This window comes from Doryrhamphus excisus, chromosome 16 (genome assembly GCF_030265055.1).
Source record: "Doryrhamphus excisus isolate RoL2022-K1 chromosome 16, RoL_Dexc_1.0, whole genome shotgun sequence".
Taxonomy (NCBI): Eukaryota; Metazoa; Chordata; class Actinopteri; order Syngnathiformes; family Syngnathidae; genus Doryrhamphus; species Doryrhamphus excisus.
This window is the reverse complement of record NC_080481.1, coordinates 15014055-15036917: the sequence shown is the minus strand read 5'-3', so window position 1 is coordinate 15036917 and position 22863 is coordinate 15014055. Positions and strand designations below refer to the sequence as shown.

General features: G+C 41.5%; 1 protein-coding gene across 10 annotated transcripts in view; it reads right to left on the bottom strand.

Moving 5' to 3' along the window:
- camta1a (calmodulin binding transcription activator 1a) overlaps window positions 1-22863 on the bottom strand; it is a 312882-nt gene that overhangs the window by 48391 nt on the left and 241628 nt on the right. For all 10 annotated transcript variants that reach the window (XM_058052090.1, XM_058052091.1, XM_058052092.1 and 7 more), the window contains one exon: window positions 14408-14479. In XM_058052090.1, the coding sequence (XP_057908073.1) occupies window positions 14408-14479 (72 nt within the window). The remainder of the gene's footprint in view (window positions 1-14407; window positions 14480-22863) is intronic.

Here is a 22863-nt window from a genome sequence, read left to right as displayed (position 1 = left end):
AATTTTAATAAAGTTTAATTACTCCCCTTTGCTACTTTGGTAAATATTAGTTTGTACTTTCTGCTGGGACCATGAGAGTAGCCATGCATTTTCAATTTTTTTTGGTACTTTCCCCTGTTGTGTGTTCTTATTCTGTTGAGCATAAACTCAACTGCCACTATTTCAAAGAAAATAATTCTGATGCTTCTATGAGAGACCCATGTTGGAATTTGGACTAACAGACAACTAAGTTGTAAATATAGTACAGTAAACCTCGGATATATCGGATTCAATTGTTCCCACTGGTTTTGTCCGATATAAGCGAAATCCGTTATATGCGTATACCGGAAAATGTCTGTTTTACGCATATATCGGATTTATATCCGGTATATGCGTAAATCGGATTTTATCCGTTATAAAAAGGCACTTCCTTGACTATGTTTCCAATGTACCTGGACGCGCAGGCAACGCTGCAAACGCTGCAAATGACGTCGTATAGCGGCCTGTCACGATTCGGCGAATCGGAGCGCCACGATGCGGCCATCCGATATATACGAGGGAAATTTAATGGAAATGCATTGGAACGGGACTGGAGATTTTGTCCGAAATAGGCGAAATCCGTTATAAAAAAATCCGATATATGCAATGAATTTTTATTGGAAATGCATTACAGAAAAATTGGTTCTTTTTTATCTGTCCGTTGTGAGCGAATTTCCGATATATCCGAGTCCGATATATCCGAGGTTTACTGTAGTAATTCTAGGTTATCACATGGCCCCTCCTACATATTATTTCCGTTCCTCCTTGCATTCCACATTGGGATCATTCCTTGCTGCTTTCACAATTCCCATCTCTGTGCCAGTATCAGAGATACTGACACTTGGGGGCATGATACCTGGCCTGATACCAGACAAACCATGTGATGATCTTATTATCACATACCATTTAATCATGAGCTTATTATCACGTACTATTTAATCAAAAGACCATTTTATTTTCCAGGAAATTTTCAGTTTATTACATGTATTATATCTAAACAGTGTAAACACAATAATTGCAAAAATATTTGAACAATAATATTTTATCAACAGTCTTATCTTATCAATGTCTGACAATTAAAGTTCCATTAATCAAGTTTGGGCAGCAAAACAAACGCTGTGTGTTCACGCTCGTGCGCTGTTCTCTGATTGGTTGTTTCACGGGCACGATACCAGAGCAGCGCGCTCTGAGTGGACAGCCACGGGGTCCTGATACTGGACATGGTTAAACTCTATATTTTATCAATATCACTGCCCTGGGCTTTGACACAGTATCATTTCGGCCTTTTCCCGTATCATTCATGGGCGGTTTCTAGGGTACAGGGTCAATTAATACTGTAGTATGTGATAAATAGTAAATATATCGCTCAGACAAGTGTTATCCTTCCCATGCACTACACAGGTCTACGCAGATCCAAGCATACTCTTGGCTGCTGTAATTTACAAGGCAGCTCGTTAACATCTGATGATTTGCACCACTCAATTTGCTTCCACTCATCTTTACTCAATGATATCATCTTCTGCTGCTAATCCCCTTTAAGCCCCTCCCACATATTCTTTCCTTTCCTCCTTGCATTCCACATTGGGCTCTTCACAATTCACATTGCTGCTTTCACAATTCCCATCTCTGTGTCTTCTTCGTGTTGGGTAAGTTCTGAGCGACTGACAAAAGAGCAAAGCTAACAAACTGAAGGCTGTGTGTGTCGAATATGACATCTATGCAGATGAAAAAAAAAAGAAAAAAAGACTAAAGATGTCTGGTTTGGCACTGAAGGCTTTCGGTGCCCTTGTAGTTACTTTTCCATTGCCCTATGCTGAGCGAGAATGATGAAAAAAAAGTCGATGGAGGAATCACTCTGAAATCCTGGAGATACTGAGGCACAGGGAAGACAAGTTGGGGTGGGGGGGTGGCATTGAAGGTTTGATGCTGCGTTCTCCCATGATCATGTCGAAGTATCCTTGGGCAAGATACTGAACAGCCAATTTCTGATGCTGCGTCCTGACTAGGTAAATGTGGTGACAGTGTCAAAGCGTGTTCAATACCTTAAAGGTAGAAAAGCATGACGCAGGTGAAAGTCCATTTTCCAGTAGATATCAATGGAAAATAAGATGTATGCTAATATGTAGCTTAAGGCTACTCCTCAAACCCTGAAGAAAATGAAACAACAACCCACGTAACCTCCAGTTATCAATTCCAATTATTCAGTATCTGGTTATCAATTATTATTATCAATAAGTCTTTAGTTTCCCAACAGTGAGCATACACTGTGACTATTGTTGCACTGTATTAAAGGGAAATTGCACTTTTGTTGACTTTTTTTTTTAATGTGAAACGCATATTCCTTTCCTTTTACTGTGCATTATAATGCAAAAAAACCAATTAATATAAGCTAGATAACAATACACATCATTGTAACACAGCTACTTTGATGCTTAAGCCCTAGCAAAAAAAAAACGTTTACATAACTGACTTGTATATTAACCGAGCTCCAGACATATTTTTTATTGTACAGTAAACCTCGGATATATCGGATTCAATTGTTCCCACTGGTTTTGTCCGATATAAGCGAAATCCGTTATATGCGTATACCGGAAAATGTCCGTTTTATGCATATATCGGATTTATATCCGGTATATGCGTAAATCGGATTTTATCCGTTATAAAAAGGCACTTCCTTGACTATGTTTCCAATGTACCTGGACGCGCAAATGACGTCGTATAGCGGCCTGTCACGATTCGGCGAATCGGAGCGCCACGATGCGGCCATCCGATATATGCGAGGGAAATTTAATGGAAATGCATTGGAACGGGACTGGAGATTTTGTCCGAAATAGGCGAAATCCAATATATGCAATGAATTTTTATTGGAAATGCATTACAGAAAAATTGGTTCTTTTTTATCTGTCCGTTGTGAGCAAATTTCCGATATATCCGAGTCCGATATATCCGAGGTTTACTGTAGCATCTAACACCGAGTACTATATTTCTGTCGGAGTATCACAACGTCTTGCTATAGGCGTTGTGAGTGACGTCTCAGCATCAATCGCAATGCCTGAAGCTACTTCCTCGTAATGTTACCTAATGGTGCTGGTACTGTGCCCCGCACGTTTCTTGCTGAAGGCTGGGACAATAAGTCGAATAGTTGGTCAAGTTTGAGATTCCACAAGCTACCAACAAAACAACAGGACAGACTGAATGATACCAGTTCTCAACTTAGACCCAACAACATCGCTATGAAGACTCCGCAAGATGCTCATTTGTTCAGAGTGTTTTTTTTTTTAACCTGAGGATTATTTTGAATTTACCACATCTACAGTGAGCACACGTCTTGTGCTGAAAGATGCGATTGATGCTATTCCACCAGTCAGCATCCCAATGAGAGCAGACATTGTAAGTAACTGTTTTGTGTGTGTGTGTGTGTTTCACTATAGCCTGATCTGCCTAGCACACAGCAACATTATTCTCTGCCTGAGGGGACGGGGCGTTTTACCTTGTTGACGGAAGTAGCTTTAGTTCCGATCAATGGAGTCTGTGAAATCAATGGAAAGGAGGAAAGACATTCCAGAAATGTATTAAATCATCAAAATAAGGAAAGTTTTATATGTTAACATCAATGTGCTTGTTCATACATGATCACAGCATGTATATAAAGTGATAAAACATTGGGCTTCATAGTCAAAATTGATTGATTGCTTGATATATAAATATATATATAAGTATATATGTCTACTGTAAATGAACACAATGTTACTGACAGGGAAACAAGTGACATTAGTTATATTCTTAATTAAATATCCCTGAGTCAATTGACTTGCCCAATTTGGCCCAATTCTGTATCTTTTTATCACAAACAGAACCTTGATTCCTTCCCGTCTGAGGAATAAGACCAGATGACACCCTCAGATTGAAACAATGAAAATTGCCAATTATAGAAAATGCAATCAGAGGTAGCTGATGGTTTGTATGTTTAGGAGAGCTTGGCGGTTCAAAGCAAATTGAGATCGATATCAGACTGAATGTAAAGTGAATGAGTGGCAACTTCCATCCAGACTCATCTCTAGTCTTCTCCCTCTTATCCACCCCCCCGTCTTATCTTTCCCTCCATGCCACATCCATGTGACATGTGCCACACTGTCATCCCTCATCCACAGCTAATTGGAGCTCAGAGGAGTAATCAGGGCAGGACAAATCGGACACTTCTGGTCATTAGCTGTGACCAGTGTTCTCTGGGAAGCAGGGAGATGCTTGCACGCTTCTGTCATCACGCCCGAGCCTACATGGTGACACGGGCAATCTGTGGCTTGACATGAGCGGGGCAGCAGAGATTGGAACAGTGCAGGAAACATATCAAATTTGGAGGCACTGATCTCCTCTGCTTTGGAACACACGCACACACGCAGGAAATGTACACAAACAGGCTGCGCTGGTCACACTTTGCACACAGTCTCTGATTAGATGGCGGGGGTGGGGGCCTGGGGGGGTGCCATGATTTATAAAAGAGCATCAAATAAAACACAGGCAGTGATTTAAAAGCAGGATCACAATTTGCTATAATGTTCTTCATAGATGTAAACCCTGTATCGTCCAAGCAGTATTAGTGCGGTAGACAATGTCGCTGTCCAAGGTACCAAAATAACCATCCATTTCAAACCACTGTGAAACTTCTTAAACTTCTGTATGTCACCTTATCATACTATTACATATCTGGCCCTGCATTTGATTGATGGATAACCACTTTTGAGGTCAAAGGTTACTGACACCGAATGCTCCAAATGACACTTTTTAAAACAAAAATATATAGAACACCATGACCACATAGCGTGCATTACCAATAGTGGTTTTAAAGACCTGATTGTACAAAAACATGTCTATATTATTCACAATTATAAATTAAACTGCAGAAATATTACATTTTTGTGTGGCACAATTTGCAGTAATGTTGTTGTTACGACAGCTATAACCTAATTTTAGTAGCTAAACTTTGGCCAATTGCTATCATTAAGTGACAACAAACATAACTACTGCGCGTCTTAAGTTGGCCTACTCAAAGCAGCAAGAGAGATGTAATGGTGGTAGTACCTAAACGTTGGCAGCTGGAGGAATTCATTAAATACCTGTGAATATTCTCATTTATGCAGGTCATAGTATTCTCGAGGCAAGGAATTGAACACAAATGGACTGTTCAGGTTGTCATAAGGGAACATTTTGCCTCTAGTCTGACAAAAGTCGGCCCAGCTAGTCATTGAGCATGAGCTCCTGAAGCCAGCTGGGATGAGAGGTGAAACATCTTCTAAGAGAACTTCAACAGTCCAGTTGTGATCAATTGCAGAATCCACTGCATGTTGCCTATGCAGCGACAAAAATATTTTTCTGAAATATCAAATAATAATTAATGGGAAACAAACATTAAATGAGCTTAATTGAGCTCCATCAGTGTGAAAAGGGTTATAAAGTCATTTGTAAAAGTTTGGGACTCCAGCGAACCATAGTGAGAGCCATTATCCACAAATCAGTCAAAAATGGAAAAGTGTCGAACCTACCCAAGATTAGCCAGCCAACCAAAGTGCAGTGACAACTCCTCAAAAGGTCACAAAAGACCCCACAACAACATTCAAAGAACCGCAGACGTCACTTGCCTCAGTCAAAGTCAGTGTTCATGACTCCACCATAAGAAAGACGCTGGGCACAAATGGCCTGCATGGCAGAGTTCCAAGACAAAAACCACTGCTGAACAAACATGACATTAATGCTTGTCTCAATTTTGACACAAAATACCTTTTGGGAAATACTCTGTCATCTGACAAGTCAAAAGTTGAACATTTTGGAAGGTGAGTGTCCCATTACATCTGGTGTAAAAGTAATGCATTTCAGAAAAAGAACACCATATCAATAGTAAAATATGATGGTGGTAGTGTGACGGTCTGCAGCTGTTTTGCTGCTTCAGGACCTGTGACAAAATGAACCATGAACTCTGCTCTCTATCAAAATATCCTGAAGTAGAATGTCCGGTCGTCTGATCGTGTAACAAACACCAGCAAGTCCACCTTTGAATAGCTGAAGAACTTTGGAGTGGGATAGTCCTGATTAGTTTAGGGGGCAGTCACTTTTCCACACAGGGCTGTGTAGGTTTGTTTTTTTCTCCTTTAATGATAAAGTTTCATTAAAAAAAATGCATTTTGTGTTGTGTTGACTAACGTTTAAATTAGTTGATGATCTGAGGCATTTAAGTGTGACCAATATGCAAAAAACATCTTTCAAACAGATAATTGAAGTGAGTCGTGTCACATGACCACGCCTAATCAAGCTTCCGCAGAGACTGGCCATGAACACATATTTACATACATAAGTACAAACATACTGTACATGCACATTTTCTCAAACAAAGCTTTCTTGTTTCTTGGGACTGAATACCACTTTGTTGAATTAATTGTTTTTCATTATCCTGATTACACACCGGGTGATGGGAACCCAATACTGATCAGTGTTTATTGTTACAAAATGTACTGAGCTGAACTCTATCGCTTGGTGGTAATGTTTACACAGCAAGAGCTTTCAGTATCAGTGGGATTAACTATTTGCTGTTCTGTGTAGCCCACTAAAATAACAGCAGGGGTTTTCGACTAACATGTAAAATATCAGTGTCAATAAGAGTCTTGGAAGGTACGGAATGTAAACAAGTCAATGGCTCCCTCCGAAAATAGGCTGCATGATTGTGGAGCAAGATGAATGTCAATTCGCCTTGCTGGTCAAGCCTTAACCTTTCAGGATAACTGAATTATTTAAGAAGCCCGTACCTGTTGTGGGCCTCTGTTTCTCCATCTAGGCTCATGCTGGTTTGAGAGAGGGGAGTCTAGGGCCACGCACGCCTCTTTGGCCGCAAAGCGAAAATGGCAAGACAAATGTGGCAGGGGATTTGTGGTAATTGGCCGTGCTGGTGGGCTCGCCGACGAAAATGGAGAAAAGGTCGCAGGCATTGAGGAACACAACATGAGTCTGCCAGGAGGAGACGAGGATCTGTGTGACTCGAGGGTTTAACTCAACTTCTCACACGCTCATTGTTTTTAGTAAAAGGACTCCAACGCGGGCTATGAATTACGTACCGGAGTAACCTTCAATTTGTTTGGAGGTCAGGAGCCTCAGTGTTGCTTTTTTTGGGCAAAGTGCTCAGCTCGCAAGAAGAAAAAGCCACATCAGGTTGGAGGACACGTTTGAATATAAATGAGAACCAAAGAGGATTCAAATCAGATGCAGTGTTTCTGTGGTTGCACGCAAGTTAATACAGGTAGATGAAGGTTGGGGGGGGGGGGGGGGGGGGGGGCAACAGAGACATGGCGAATGTTCCAACATGCTCCGGAAACAGATTCTCAGGCCACTGAATCCATCGCAACTGGACTGTTCAGGTTGCCTTAGAAGACTTTAGAAGCCATTCATCCGAGCAGGCTGTATTAGTTCATGCTCAAATAATAGATAGGACAGGTCTAGCCATGTAGCAGATGTTCTCCTCCTTCATTAGCGTAGAAGGATGAGGAGAAAGCAGCACATAGCCCACGGCATCCATACAGGGAGAGATACAGTACTTTATTAACGTCCAAGAGATTACATAGTTGCACACACTATGCAAGACATCTTGGCAAACACATCTTAACCCTTGGATGCACGAGTGACTGGACCCTACACTCTTCCATAAGTGGGTCAAAAATGACCCATACTAGAATCAATGCGTTTTTATGCCAATTTTGCTATTTTGGTTAGGAATAATTACTTGAATGATATTTAGTATTATATTTAGGAATGATTTCATGTTAGAAACATCTTAATTGTTCACTTTTTTCCATCTTTGAAAAAGAAAATAACCCCATACAACAATAGAAAATGTGAGGATCCATTGTGTGTTGCATGAAGGTAAGTTAAAAATGTGAATAGCATGATATCAAAAATATGATTTTTGAGGAATACCTGGAATATGAAATGATAAGTTTTCATTACGAAGATATTTCAAGAAAACAACCTGATCGTGTCATTTTTGACCCACTTATGGAAGGTTGGGGTAGTAACACAAAAACAAAAATGTCTTAAAATGTATAAAAGGTAAATTAAAAATGTGAATGGTATGATATCAAAAACATGTTTTTTGAGGAATAGCTGGAATATGAAATGATAACAATTTTTCCATTAAGAAGATATTTCAAGAAAACAACCTGACCGGGTCATTTTTGACGTACTTATGGAAAGTTGGGGCAGTAACACAAAAACAAAAATTTCTTAAAATGTATAAAAGATAAGTTAAAAATGTGAATGGTATGATATTAAAAACATGTTTTTTGAGGAATACCTGGAATATGAAATGATAACAATTTTTCATTACGAAGATATTTCAAGAAAACAATCTGATCGGGTCATTTTTGACCCACTTATGGAAGGTTGGGGTAGTAACACAAAAACAAAAATTTCTTAAAATGTCTAAAAGGTAAGTTAAAAATGTAAAAATATGATTTTTGAGGAATACCTGGAATATGAAATAATAAAAATTTTTCATTACAAAGATATTTCAAGAAAACAACAACTTATGCATCTACGTAAGTGTTAAAGAACTTAATAGAGGTTTGTAATATCGATCCCCCTCGTTTTAACCCACCCATCCATCCATCCATCCATCCATCCATCCATCCATCCATTCATCCATATGCTGGAGCCTATCCCAGCTGTCTTTGGGCGGGAGGCATGGTACACCCTGGACTGGTCGCAAGTCGCCAATTAACCTTAATTAACCTAACATGCATCCTAACATGTGGGAAAAAACAGAGTACCTGGAGAACATGCAAACTCCACACAGAGATGCCCAAGAGGACAACCCATCCATCCATTTTCCATGTCGCTTATCCTCATTAGGGTCACTGGGGGTATGCTGCAACCTACTGGTTGGACTGGTTGCCAGTCAATCGCAGGGCACATTCACACTCACATTCATACCTATGGACAATTTAGAATCTGCGATTAGCTCTGAGTCGGAGAATATGCAAACTCCACATAGAGAATCGAACCCAGGTTTTCCCGATCTTTTGACCGTGTGGCCTACATGCTAACCACTCATCCACCTTTGTTTACAAGACATTTTGGACAGTTCTACAATGTGTTTCTAAATGTGTAGTGATAGTTTAGAGAAGGCCGGCGTTAGTCCAGTGCAAAGCTACATGGAGGCATGATTTGATGAGTTTGGCATGGAAGGACTTGACTGCAGTGGCCCTGCCTTCTACCTTCATTTTTTAGATGAATGGACAAAATTATCCCACAAACATACAGGACTCCAAGGGGCTCGCTACACTTGGCATCCCAAAACTTTTTGTATATTCACATTTTGTACTGTAACAGAGTACTGCACTCATTCCCCTGACAATCCTGGACAGAACAGCACTGTCAGGAGCTATCATAAAATTGATATACTGTAGATCAGATCGCATTCTTTGTTGAAGTGCATTTCCATCTGATACAAACAACAGCCTGCATCACTAAAGGCAATTATATTTCTAGTGCTCATTTGCCCCGAGGTTGCAGACAGCCAGTCAACACCTTGCCAGGTTTTCCTACCGCTCAGCCCTCTCAGTGAAATCAACTCAACGGGTCCCGGGGCTCATCCATGATTTATCTCTATGAAATATTCATTATGTAGCCTTGCATAGTTTGGATGTATCTGATGTGAATAACCTGGAGCTGACATCCTTGCTTTGTCATCACACATCATCTGAGTCGGTCCGGCACCTGTCTCCCAATGCTCAGCGCAGCGGCAGCTAAACTGAGCTGAAGGAATACAGAATTCCCGTACATATAAAGAATATATCTGCCTGTCTTATGTCTGCAAGGATGTCTTCAATGGGAGCGGCGCTGCAATTTCCTACTTGTACATAAACCTCACAATAAAACATTTCTCATTTGATTATCTTAACACAGAGTGAGGCAGGCCTACAATCTGACTGTGGTACCAAAATGAGTCCATCCATCCATTTTCTACCATTTATCCACACGAGGATCACAGGCATGCTGGAGCCTATCCCAGCTGTCTTCGGGCAACAGGCGGTGTACACCCTGGACTAGTCGTCAGCCAATCACAGGCTAGGTGAAACATTCATTCATTCATTTTCTACCGCTTTTTCCTCACGAGGGTCGCGGGGGTGCTGGAGCCTATCCCAGCTGTCTTGGGGCGAGAGGCGGGGTACACCCCGGACTGGTCATCAGCCAATCACAGGCTAGGTGAAACATTCATTCATTCATTTTCTACCGCTTTTTCCTCATGAGGGTCACGGGGGTGCTGGAGCCTATCCCAGCTGTCTTGGGGCGAGAGGCAGGGTACACCCCGGACTGGTCACCAGCCAATCACAGGGCACATATAGTCAAACAACCATTCACACTCACATTCATACCTATGGACAATTTGGAGTCGCCAATTAACCTAGCATGTTTTTGGAATGTGGGAGGAAACCGGAGTACCCGGAGAACATGCAAACTCCACACAGAGATAGCCGAGGGAGGAATTGAACCGACCGACGTGCCGCCTGCCAGGTGAAACAATAATTTAAAAAAATAAAGTCATGGCATAAGGGAAAAAGAATAGAACTTCAGCACCATGGGTAGCGCCATTGGGAAGCCTCCATCAGTTATCTCTCTGCCTTTTCAAATTAAGTAACCTTTGTGTAATACATAAATTAAAATGACTGAATACCATCTAATAGTGCCGAAATGATCACAGGGACAACAGTGATGACTAATTTTTCAACATAACACTGATTCAAGTGGTTCCAAAGTCATTATAGTCACAGGGAATAATGTCATAAGAAAAATGGAACTGCTGTGAATATAGATATTAATAATATATTCATGAGAGACGGGAGCACTGTGGCCTGAGCTGAGAAAGGTACGCGGGAGGAAGAGATAGCCAGGAAGAAACAAGGTCGTCGGTGCTGCCTCCTGCCTTGGAAGTCATTTCATTATCACATCCCTCTCTCTTCTCGAAAGTGGGAAAGGCAGGAGAAGCTATTGACCCCTCTCTGTGTCGGAGGCAGGCAGCAGGACAAATGAAGTTTCCCCTCAGACCCCCACCGTATTAATATCATAATTATCCGCACCTCTGTGCCCCCGCCAGCTAACGCAAACGCTTCTGTCTGATTTGATGGAGAGGTGCAAACGTAGAATTACATTCGATTAGCTCTAAACAAAAGAGGGGGACATGAGGCAAAGGAATCAATCAGTGTCACTGCCTGGGATTCTTGTGTCAATGGGGGCTTGCTTGAGTGTCATCACAACTCATACAGATATGCCTTCATCGGGGCAAGTACGAGTCAGTACGTTGGCTTGCACTGTGGTATACTGTAGACACAGTTGAATCTTTAAGAATACTTAAGAAAACTCAAATTTTATATTTATGAATCACATGAAATATTACACTCTGGTTTCCTCCCACATTCCAAAAACATGCTAGGTTAATTGGCGACTCATACATAGATATGAATGTGAGTGTGAATGGTTGTTTGTCTATATGTGCTATCTGTGATTGGCTGGCCACCAGTCCAGGGTGTACCCCGCCTCTTGCCCAAAGACAGCCGGGATAGGCTCCAGCATACCCTTGACCCTCGTCAGGATAAGCGGTAGAAAATGAATGAATGAATGAACCTTGCTTACTAACAAAATTATGTGTTTTTTTGTGTATACTTTTCCACTAAATTGTAGGATACATACACACAGTTGTAATGGTAATGGTAATGGTTTTATTTCATTTGAACATGCATCAGATTACAATTGAATGCATCACACAATCAGTTCACAGTTCCACATGTACAAAAGGAGTAGGAAGAAGCAAAGCTTATTTAATCCTACACCTCCTTCTGGTACTTTTACAATCAGTAACTGTTACATTTGTTCACTTCCTGCTTTCCATAATACAGTTTAAGGTTTTTTTTTTTGACATTTTTACATTTTTTGTCTTGTACCAAAGTACGAGGTGATATGGCCATCCAATGACATAATGGGTACCATAGTAAGTGTCAATATAGTGATATATATAGCACATCATGACTGGTTCAAGACTCTTCATCCTTGTATTTAGCAAACATCAACTGCTTGTATTGTTTCTTGAATTGGCTCATCGTTGTGCATTGTTTGATTTCCTTACTCAATCCATTCCATAGTTTGATTCCACATACTGAAATGCTATGGCTAGCATAACGTCGTCCTAGCATATAAGTGTTTCAAATGTAGTTCTTCCCTGAGATCATATTTCTCCTCTCTTGTAGAGAAGTATTGGATGACATTTTTAGGTAATTGGTTATTTTTAGCTTTATGCATTATTTTAGCTGTTTGAAGATGAACTATATCAGCAAGTTTAAGTATTTGTGATTTTAGAAATAAGGAGTTAGTATGTTCTCTGGCATTCTCCGGCATTATGAATTATCCTTACTGACCTTTTTTGCAGTACATTTAGCGAGTGAAGATATATATAGTTTATAGTTATTACCACATATTTCCACATAATAAGTAAGATACGGGTCCACATGAGAGCAAATTTCAACTTCAGTGATGATTTTTGCCATAATTGCACCAGACCGTGTGCAAAAAGGCCAAAACATGAATTAATTCACAACATGGAAGTGTGTTATTTATTGTATATATACCCCATGGCAAAAAACAGCTTTAAAATATAAATACATTTTTGCAACATTCTTCTTTTGAGGTGCTGACGCAGACATTTTTAGACTTAAGTGTGTAATGCTGAGGTGGTGGTGGGAGCTGTATGGTGCAATTGAGTAAATTGAGAGTTGAAAAGAACAAAATAAAATGAATGGAGTGAGAGAAGGCCACTCTTGCAGCTCTACACACGCTTGTGTCCCTGGGCTCATTACACATGCAGCTTTACCCAGCCCGCTTAATAAAGAGCGGATAAAGAGGCAAGCATCCAAGACTCGTCTCCCTGAAACACCTTTTACTAACGTCACTGTGTGTGTCACTCCAGAAAAAAATAGTCTCATGTACACACTGTTCCATCCATATTTACTCACTGCTCCACTGTTTATATTCTTATACATCAATGACCCCCCTCTCAGTTATTTTTATACTTTTAAAAGTTGTGTCCATTTCACTCTCGCATTCGCACACATTCCCCTCTGTCCTCTGTGCTCCCTACCCAACTGTGCTGTGTTAATGGAATATATTTTCATCCATGCCTCTATGTGACTGTGGCCGCTGAATGGTTAGATATTTGCATTTTTCACTCACTGGTGACCTTTCCATCTCACCGCTTTGGGAGCTCCAGTCTCCTTGCTGCCCGCCTGTTGACAGACTACTGCTTGCAAATCACATACAAATGCAGAAAATGGTACACAAGGAGTTGAGGAGACAGAGTTCAGAGACTGGAGAAGGCTGGGAAAAGTGACAGAGTGAGGACTTGAGAGACACATTCAGGGGCCGAATGTCTGGAAGCTTCTGTATGTGGGGGTAGTGGTCCTGGTGGGGGGGTGTTAGCGGGACACTTTGAGGCTTGTGAGTAAAAACCAATGTGAGGAAGACGGTGTTAGGTAGGGGTATCATAAGATTTTTCATGTTTCTCATCGTGTCAATTGTCGGTTAAACTAAATATGTGGTTATGTCTCCAAATGGGTAAACACGGCATCTAACAAGATTAAACTAAACAAAAATTGTGATGCAGCGTTCCGGTACTGCTGCTCCTCTCCAGGGTTCCCCTGATGCAAAGTGTTCTACATCACAAAAAGGTTTGTACGCCTTTCCCCGACTGGTTTGTTTTTGTCTTTTCTGAAGGTTGACTCACACCTTTATAGATTGCTTTTCCGGGTTTGTTGAGCGCGGAAGGGGTGTTGATGATGTGACTCACACTTTGCTTTCAGGAATTATACTCGAGGCAACGGAACAACCCCATTCATCCAAATAATGCATGCAACACTGAAGTGCTTGAAAGAGATATCTAAACAATGTAGTGCAGATAGCAGACGCACAGGCTGACTAACGAGAGTGATGAGATGGGCCACTAAGCCGGCAGACTTGATGACCCTTTGTAAGCACACTGTACTATGCGGGGAAACTCTTCCATCATATTTTACTGCAGCTGTTAGACAAGGGTGATGGCAGAGCTTTTAGCAGCCTGAGATACCGTCCTGCGCTGGACGGCGTTGTATGTGCATTGCCATCAGAGAAGTGAATGACTGGGAAGATAAGTGAATGGAGGCTGGGGAGTAAGGTGGTGGAGGAGGGGGAAAGTAGGCTGATGTGTGCCTGCTAGCTGACAAAGAAAAATGCAACACTTAAATGGAAACTGATACCGTGCTACTCGTCCGGGTTCAAAGATAGGAGATGTTCAATAAACGTAGGAGAGCGAAAGAGGAGCTCTTACCTGGAGCAGCCAGTAGCACCTACGGTGAAAGGTGGGGATGATGGACGAGTGAACGTAGCAGCCGTACAGACACTGAAAGAAGGTGAGACAGGACAGGAGTCAGAAAGACGAGCAGAGATAAGGTTTTAACTAGCCCCTCATTGACCCCTTAGCTCTCGTTTCCTCACTTAACACCCATATGGACCTGAAGGCAGGTGGTCAAGCTATTGTTCTTTGTGACCTGGAGGAAGAAACCGGATGAGGTTAACTCGCAAACACCTGTCCCACCACATGAATGGGTTCTTGTATACCGTCCTGTTTGGAGAAAGCCCCTGACAGAATGATTAAGGCCCTCCATACGGCGCCCCTGTCCGTCACCCCGCAGGGCACTCCAAGCACATACTAAAATACAGTGTTATTAATAACCTTATCGTAAACAGATAATACCGCGCCGAGGGGCTCGTTACAGTGGAGGGAGCTAGGCAGGCCTGATAACACCTTGCTGTATTTGGCAGAGGGGCCAGGAGACATTTTTCACGAGCCGGCAACAAAGGTGAATGCAACCAGAAACCAGAGCAAAGAGCCGTTTTCCTCTTTCCAAACACTGACGGGCTCCATTTTTCTCAGGCAAGACCCTCTGCCCTAGATCCCATGTGACCCAGAGGCATGGCTAGTCTGTATGATATTGTTTATGGCAGAAACAGGAATCTAAAACATTCAATTTTACCCAACCAATACCACCCAAGAGGCAGGCAGGGACAATATTTTGAAAGGGCGAAGGAATTGCTCTTAAAAGTGGGGGCTTAGCTCTTATAGACACAAATCAAACGTGAGGAGAAGTGAGCCTCACGCTAGTCGGCTGTAATAAAAGCAACAACTTGGAGGTACAGTCACAGTTCGTTAACACTAACTGCAAATTCTAAATCAAATGACAAAGTATTGGCTGGAACGTCCTTTGAAAGATATTAAGCTAATGCCAGTGGATATACCAATGATGCCAATGTCTTCTTCCAAATTTACCGTGCACATCAACCTCACTACCTGTGTGGTGTTCACTGACACGTACCCTGGCTTGGACAAACCTATCCACACAAAAGTTATCATTGAAAAAAGACTGCTCAGTCTGTGTGATTCACACACACGGGTCTTTCCTGGTAAACACAAAGGCTATGTCGGCTTTGTTATATTTTCTGCTCTTTTTATTCCAGTTATCATCACTTTTTTTTTATTCCTAGTCTTTGACGACTCCTTTGATTTTTTTTTTTCATGTCTGTCAGAAACCTCTCCATTGCTCATTCTCCGTCAGTTCAGCATATCCGTGTTCCTGTGTACTTCTCTAACAGACATCTTGTTGTTTAGTTTCAGTACTGCTGCCACCTTGGTTGAGGCTTGTGTCATTCAATCATGAATAGCATACAGTGGTATGAAAAAAGTATCTGAACCTTTTGGAATTTCTCACATTTCTGCATAAAATCACCATCAAATGTGATTTGATCTTTGTCAAAATCAAACAGATGAAAAAAACAGTGTCTGCTTTAACTAAAACCACCCAGTTTTTGGTTTTGGAATTTCTCACATTTGTACATAAAATCACCATCAAATGTGAAAAAACAGTGTCTGCTTTAACTAAAACCACCCAGTTTTTGGTTTTAGTTAAAGCAGACACTGTTTTTTTTCATCTGTGTGATTTTGACAAAGATCAGATCACATTTGATGGTGATTTTATGCAGAAATGTGATAAATTCCAAAAGGTTCAGATACTTTTTTGCATGAAGACCTCCCTCCTGCCTCATCGGGTGAACCCCACTACTTTAGAATCACTTCCCAACGCCATCTGACCCCGAAAATGACATGCCAGATTGGTTCAATGGAGTTTGATTCATATGAGGCAATAAGCTCACATTAAATCCGGTATCGGAGCATGTGATGTACACTGCACACCTGGTACTGACACCGCACTGATACTAAACCTCATTAAGCAGCAGTAGATGCTCCATAAGTGCAGGCAGGTTTCTCTGGCAAACTGTGGATAAGGACTGGTAGGAGGTAAAAGCTACGAGTTGGATGGTGTGCTAAGAGATGAGGATGTAACAGGATCATGTGATAGACACCTCCGAGTCTGTCTGAGAAACCAAACTAAACTAAACTAAAAAGCACAGCAGGGTACTGATTAATTAGATTAATTAGAGTAGCACTACAGCTACAAAGCTTGTGCATAAGGAGCGTATAAACATTACCATCATACATACATGGACACTCCTTGTTTCTTTATATCCATTTCGGAATTGATTTCAAGTAAGTGCCAAACTGTGTGTCATGCAGAATTCCCCTTGCTCTTACTTTTTTGCTCTACTTTCATCCATTAAAGCTGTCCAAAATAGGATGCGAGTCTCCTCCCACTCTTATAGTGCTGCTATCCATTATTGCACGCTGGCAACGAGCAGACATGTCCTCCTACTCCCACAGTGTAGCTACCTACTGTAATGTCAAATTACTTCACACAATTACATCTGCTATCATCTTGCCTGCGTGTGCCGTGCTGTGAAGTTTTGCAAGTATTAGAGCACAAGCTTCTGGTAGGCTAGAGATTTTTTTGTGATGCAAAGTATTCAATAGTTTCATAAGAATTTCAGGATGATATGTTGCAATACCTGCATGAGATACAGAGACCACTGTCACTCCTGTCACACATTTTGCTTTCAAACAAAAGTGAAGGGAAGTTGTACAAAAACTATTTTACTTTTGTAATGTACTGAAAACCTGTGGCCTATAGGCGGTAATATCTGCTGTCTTCTACTGACTTTTCCAATGATTAATAATACATACATTTGCTGTCCACATAAGAAGCTCCTTCCTGGTTGAAACAATGTATTTTGAACAAACAACAACAAAAATAAACTTGCCGTTGTGTAAAATGCGGATAGTGAAGAGTTTGTTGCTGTATCATAGCTTATACTGTTCTTGCCTACAGCACTGCGCCTGCTGAGAGATGCTGTATGTAGTTGGATGAGGCCGTGGCATGCACTTCACAATTGACGGAGGCCGGTGCAATGAGTAGTCTGTGGCTGGGCTGGGGAGTGAATAAATTAGCCCCTAGGCTGCTCTCCTCTCCGTCAGTTTTGCTCAATTTTTTTTTTTTTAACCACATCAAATAGCATGACGGCAAAAATAGCAGTTTAAAACATAACACAACTGTTGCACCTGCCAGTGACAATATACTATCAGACACAATGCATGCACACATAAGCTCGCTCACCCTTAGCCTCCCAACACACTCTTACCAACCCACACACGCAGGCAGAATTTGGCAATGAGTTCTGACAAAATGACACCCACGTTCAGAGTGCAGACATGCTCCTGTGCTCATGCGCGCACACACCCTTATGTGAAGCTCAACAGACAATCACAATACACCAGGACACTTTTTTTGGGGGGGAGCAGGAGCACGCCTACACACACAAAAAAAACCTCATCAAACTCGAGAGCTTATCTGTAATTCAAGATATATATCAGTTACTGGTGTAGCTCCTCTCTGCATGCCCGGCCTCTGTGTGCCAACATGATGGCAGCAGAACAATTGTTTGCTGTCTTTGGGCTGTGACAGCTGACAGCAAATCACAGCAAGCAATTAAACCATAATTACATAGACATGCATAAAACCCGTAAACACACACACACACACACATACGCGCATCATGTAAAATGTATTGCTGTGTAAAATTTAAAGGGCATTTGCACATATCAAAACAAATACATAGGTACACATGCATATGTAATGTTGTCGAGGTGCTGTAAATGACAAGTGAGAAGCGCTACACAAGAAATTGCTTGTGCGTAATGTAGTAATGTGCCGTCACCGTAGACAGCGGGAAAAAAAAACGACAAGCATCCTCCAAAGTCAACTCATTTGGAATTGTCACTCCAACAAGAAATCAAAGCGTGCTCCAACATGAGGGTTCTTTACCCCGATGCGTCCTGGAATCCACCCACTTGTCAGGATGTTCAAGCCAGTCAGAATCAAGCCGGATCCCGGTTCACGCGGGGCAAGCGGACGCGACAGCTCGGTGATAAACTGTTTGGCCTTAATAAAGCCTTCTTAGAGGAACGGCCGCCAACGGTTACCTGTCCTCCCCTTTGGCGCCATCAGCTGACCCTGGCCTGTCTGTTGCCATGGCAACACCTCGCTGCTATCCATCCATCATGGCTGGCAGGTGATGTGACATGTGCACCGACGTGGTTGCCAAATGCAAAGTTTGCATTCCCCAAAGCAGATAAACAGAGGCGGTTATCTTAAAGGGGAACTGAACTTTTTTGGGGGAATTTTGCCCATCATTTACAATCCATATGTGAAACATGAACACATATTTATTTCCCTTTTCTGTGCATTATAATGCCAGAAAAGTAGTTAATATGAGCTAACTAACAAGACATGTCATTGGGACACACCTACTTCTACAAAAAATCTCTACCAACATCTTATCATGCCGTATTTTGATTAACCTTACCATTACCGCAATGTCTTTCATCGGCGCATTGATTTCACAGAGCCCATTGATTGGCGCTAACGCTACTTCCGTCATCAGGGTAAGACACCCCCTCCACACATGCAGAGAATAATGTTGCTGTGTACTAGGCAGGTCAGGCTATAGTGAAACATACACAACAGTTATTTACAATATCCACTCCCATTGGAATGCTGACTGGAATAGCTGTATCTTCCAGCACAAGACGAGTGCTCCATGTTGAGCTGGTAAGTTCAAAACAGTCCATCCATCCATTTTCTATACTGCTTATCCTCACTCACAGTCCACCCTGGACTGGTCTCCAGCCAATCACAGGGCACATATAGGCAAACAACCATTCACACTCACATTCATACCTATGGACAATTTGGAGTCCTAGCATGTTTTTGGAAAGTGGGAGGAACATGCAAACTTCACACAGAGATCCCAGAGCGGGGGATCGAACCCGGGTCTCCTAGCTGTGTGGCCTAAAAAAAAAAATAGGTGTGTCCCAAATGACATGCATTGTTAGCTAGCTCATATTAACTTGACTTCTTGCATTATAATGCATAGAACAGGGAAATAAATATGTGTTCATGTTTCATATAAGGATTGCACAAAAAAGTGCAGTTCCCCTTTAAGGCTGAGCAAGATGGGAAATTTTTTCATTATAAAATAATGATGGGTCTTAATCAGTGTGTGGCACCTTATTTACAGTGTGCTGGTAATTTGCTGTTTTCCTGCTGTGATGCAAACATTGTACAGTCTGACTCACATTTATTGCTCTGTTGGACTGCTTGTGTCCAACTGGGTAAGGGGAAATATTCAAAAAGACACATTTCGACTTTGACTTCAACCATTATCATCACAACCAAACGATCGCATGTAAAACTTCACCCGTGGCACCAGAAATATCAATCTACTAGCAAATGCAAAGATAAAAGCTGGTGAAAGACAACAAGATTGGCCTTTTTTTTATAGGATATGCTTTCATCTTGATTAAAAAAAAAACACATTTCCAATGTCAATGCCCCATTGCCATCACAACAAACTCATGCATGGTTGCTATGAGACACTTTTCGATGGCCGCGTTCTCCCTCTTGCTCCATCAATTGATTTTCACTATTGCATGCCTGCAGTTACACATGGACATCCATTGCTTCATTAGAGGTAATCTATCATTTTGTGTGTGTGTCCATATGTGCATGTTTGCATATGTCTGCTAACATGGCAGCCTGGGGCAGGATATCCAGCCTGGGGCACAGCAGTGCAAACAAATCTCATGCAGGACCACCAAACTCCCTCTGTAGAGGCAAGGCCAAATCCATACTTGGTAAGGGATTCATGGACCATGCAAGATTCAAGCTACCCGAAGCACTGACAGCATCCATGATGACTATTGATCAAGCAACGATTCCTAGCTCTATACAGATGTGATTAAATAAGTTACGACTCAAAAGTGCCACTTCCAATTGTGGGATGAGCTCATTTTCAAGTGAAATTGGAGAGCTCCGTATCTCAACTGCTGGCTTCATAGTCAGCCATACTGCTCTCCAAAGCATTAAGAAAGAATTATATCAACTGAAGAGACGCTAGTGGGTGGCACTATCCCCGGAATGTCCATAATGTATCATACAGGCTTGCTTTGTTTTGTCTATAATGATTCTTCCTTGTTGACTATATAACTCTTCAGTGAATTGGGATATGTAAGCCACTCTTGATGAGACATTATACATATAGAAATAAATCAAAAAGAGGTTTAGATTTATCTCCTGGACAAACTACAGTCTCTTAATCATCAAAAGCTCAGCACACTACAAAATTATTTGGCAGGCTGTGTATGTAAGGTGGAGAGGGAAAAATTAAAAACAAATCAAAATTCCTCATCAAGGCAAAACAAGCAAATCCTTCTCTGGAAATAAAAAAAAAATGCATGTATAATGGAATTGACCGTCTCTAAAAATAGCATACTCATTGTAAAATAAACAAACTCTTGATAAACAGTCCCTGAAGAGGAAAATTAATTAGCCATGCTGGGCGAGTAAACACAGCTATACATCAAGTTCAAGTGGAAACAATAACAAGGATGATGCAGTTGTGGAGAGAAACATCTGACTACACACCGTGCTGCAAGCCCAGACTCAAACCCTAAATACTCAGATATGCAGATGTTATCGGAGGTACACGGAGAAAAAAAGTCATGCGCCTTTTAGCGCTACTTTGCCATGCGCCAGGCCACACTCATGGACATGCCGATGCACGTCCGTCTGCCTAACTAAAGACACAGTGTCTGTGGATGCTGATGCTCGTCACCTGGGCACACGGCCAAAGGCATTAAGTAGAATTGAATTCCACCAAACTAGCTTTAATCAGCAGGTTTTTAAGGTTAGAATTACTCTCCCAGTCCTCCAGCCCACTGGCCAAGGTTAAAGCAGACACAGACAAGGGCGCCGGTAATGGGATGGAGAGGGAAAGGCAGGAAGAACCTACATGTCAAAGTAAACGGACAGTCATGAACCGAAAACACGTGGAACACACAAAAGCCAGAAAACATGTAGATCAGGGGTCTCAAACACATGGCCCGCGGGCCATGCGTGACCCGCAGGACACTAGTTTGAGGACCCCGCCTTGATATGAAAGTTTAATGTTTGATATGGATGCTGTATGGTATCATGTACCCAGAAAAAATTATTACGTTTGATTAATGTTCATGTTAAAGGTTAAATAACTGTTAATAGCTATCCTCCCTATCCGTGTGGAAGTGGTAAGTTTTTGGCTATTTAAGTTCAAAGGAAATAACTTGAAGGCTACCGTTTAGGTCGCTAGCTGTCTAGTTTGCGAGTTAGCATGTGTCTCAAGACCCTGCAGTTGCGCAATATGTTGTAAATAAAAAGAGTATAAATGTGACTATAGTCGTGTTTTGTCATGTCTACAGGGCTCTAATAATGCTTTGTTCATTTTAATCTGAAAAAAATAATTTGTCTACCCGCCAACTATATGTGGTTTCTTAAGTTTTTATTATTTGTCGTTTTATTATTATTATTATATTTATTTATTTATTACTGATTGATTGATTTTCTTTATTCTTGATTTGTTTATTTATTTTTCATCTTATTTTGTGTAGAAAAATAAAAAGTAAGACACAGTGGAATGTTTTATCAGAGCATTTCTTGTAGAAAATTGGAACCAAAGCCAAGTTTTAAATTTTTTTAGTTTTTAATAAAGTTTTTTTTGGAAAACCTGATGCGGCCCAGTCTCACCAAGACCCGAGCTCCAGTGGCCCCCAAGTAAATTGAGTTTAAGACCCCTGCTGTAGATAAATGTTAAAAAATGTATGATGGACAACTAGTTAGCAAACTTAATGATCCGATTTTGCATGTTCTCCCCATGAATACCAATTTTTTTTCCCATGTACTTCTGTTTAACACAAATAATCTACTTAATCTGTATTTCGGCCTACCCCTCTATGGCTAACCAAGGTCGTGTTGTTACAACAACTTCTCCCAAAAGGAGCTTTGTTGTCCCTGTCTGGGTTGGCTCACGGACATCTCCACGGCAACTGCTGTGTTATCGCAATGACACTCTTAAGGGCTACGCATTCATGCATCCAAAGACACTCATATGGGCATTCGCACACACACATCCCTTCCCTCATCCAGTGCCACCACCATTTACTTTCCCCTTCCTGGGTGCTAGTCTTGTGTTAATGTTGTGTAAAAATGTGGTTACTTGTGCAAATGTATGCTGAGGTGTTTTTTAACTGTCCTCAACTGTATAGAAGCTTTGTTTAAAATTGTCTTTTTTCCCTCCTTTTTCCTCTTGTTGTTGCCCTTTCATCCTCCCTCCTCCATCGCCCAATCATCCTGTCCTGTCTAGCCCCCCCGTCTTACTGTAGAGTCCTCCTGGCACTCCCCTGTAAGACCAAGCTCCAAACCTGGGGAGACTTCTCCATCCTTCCCCCCTCTGGAACTCTTG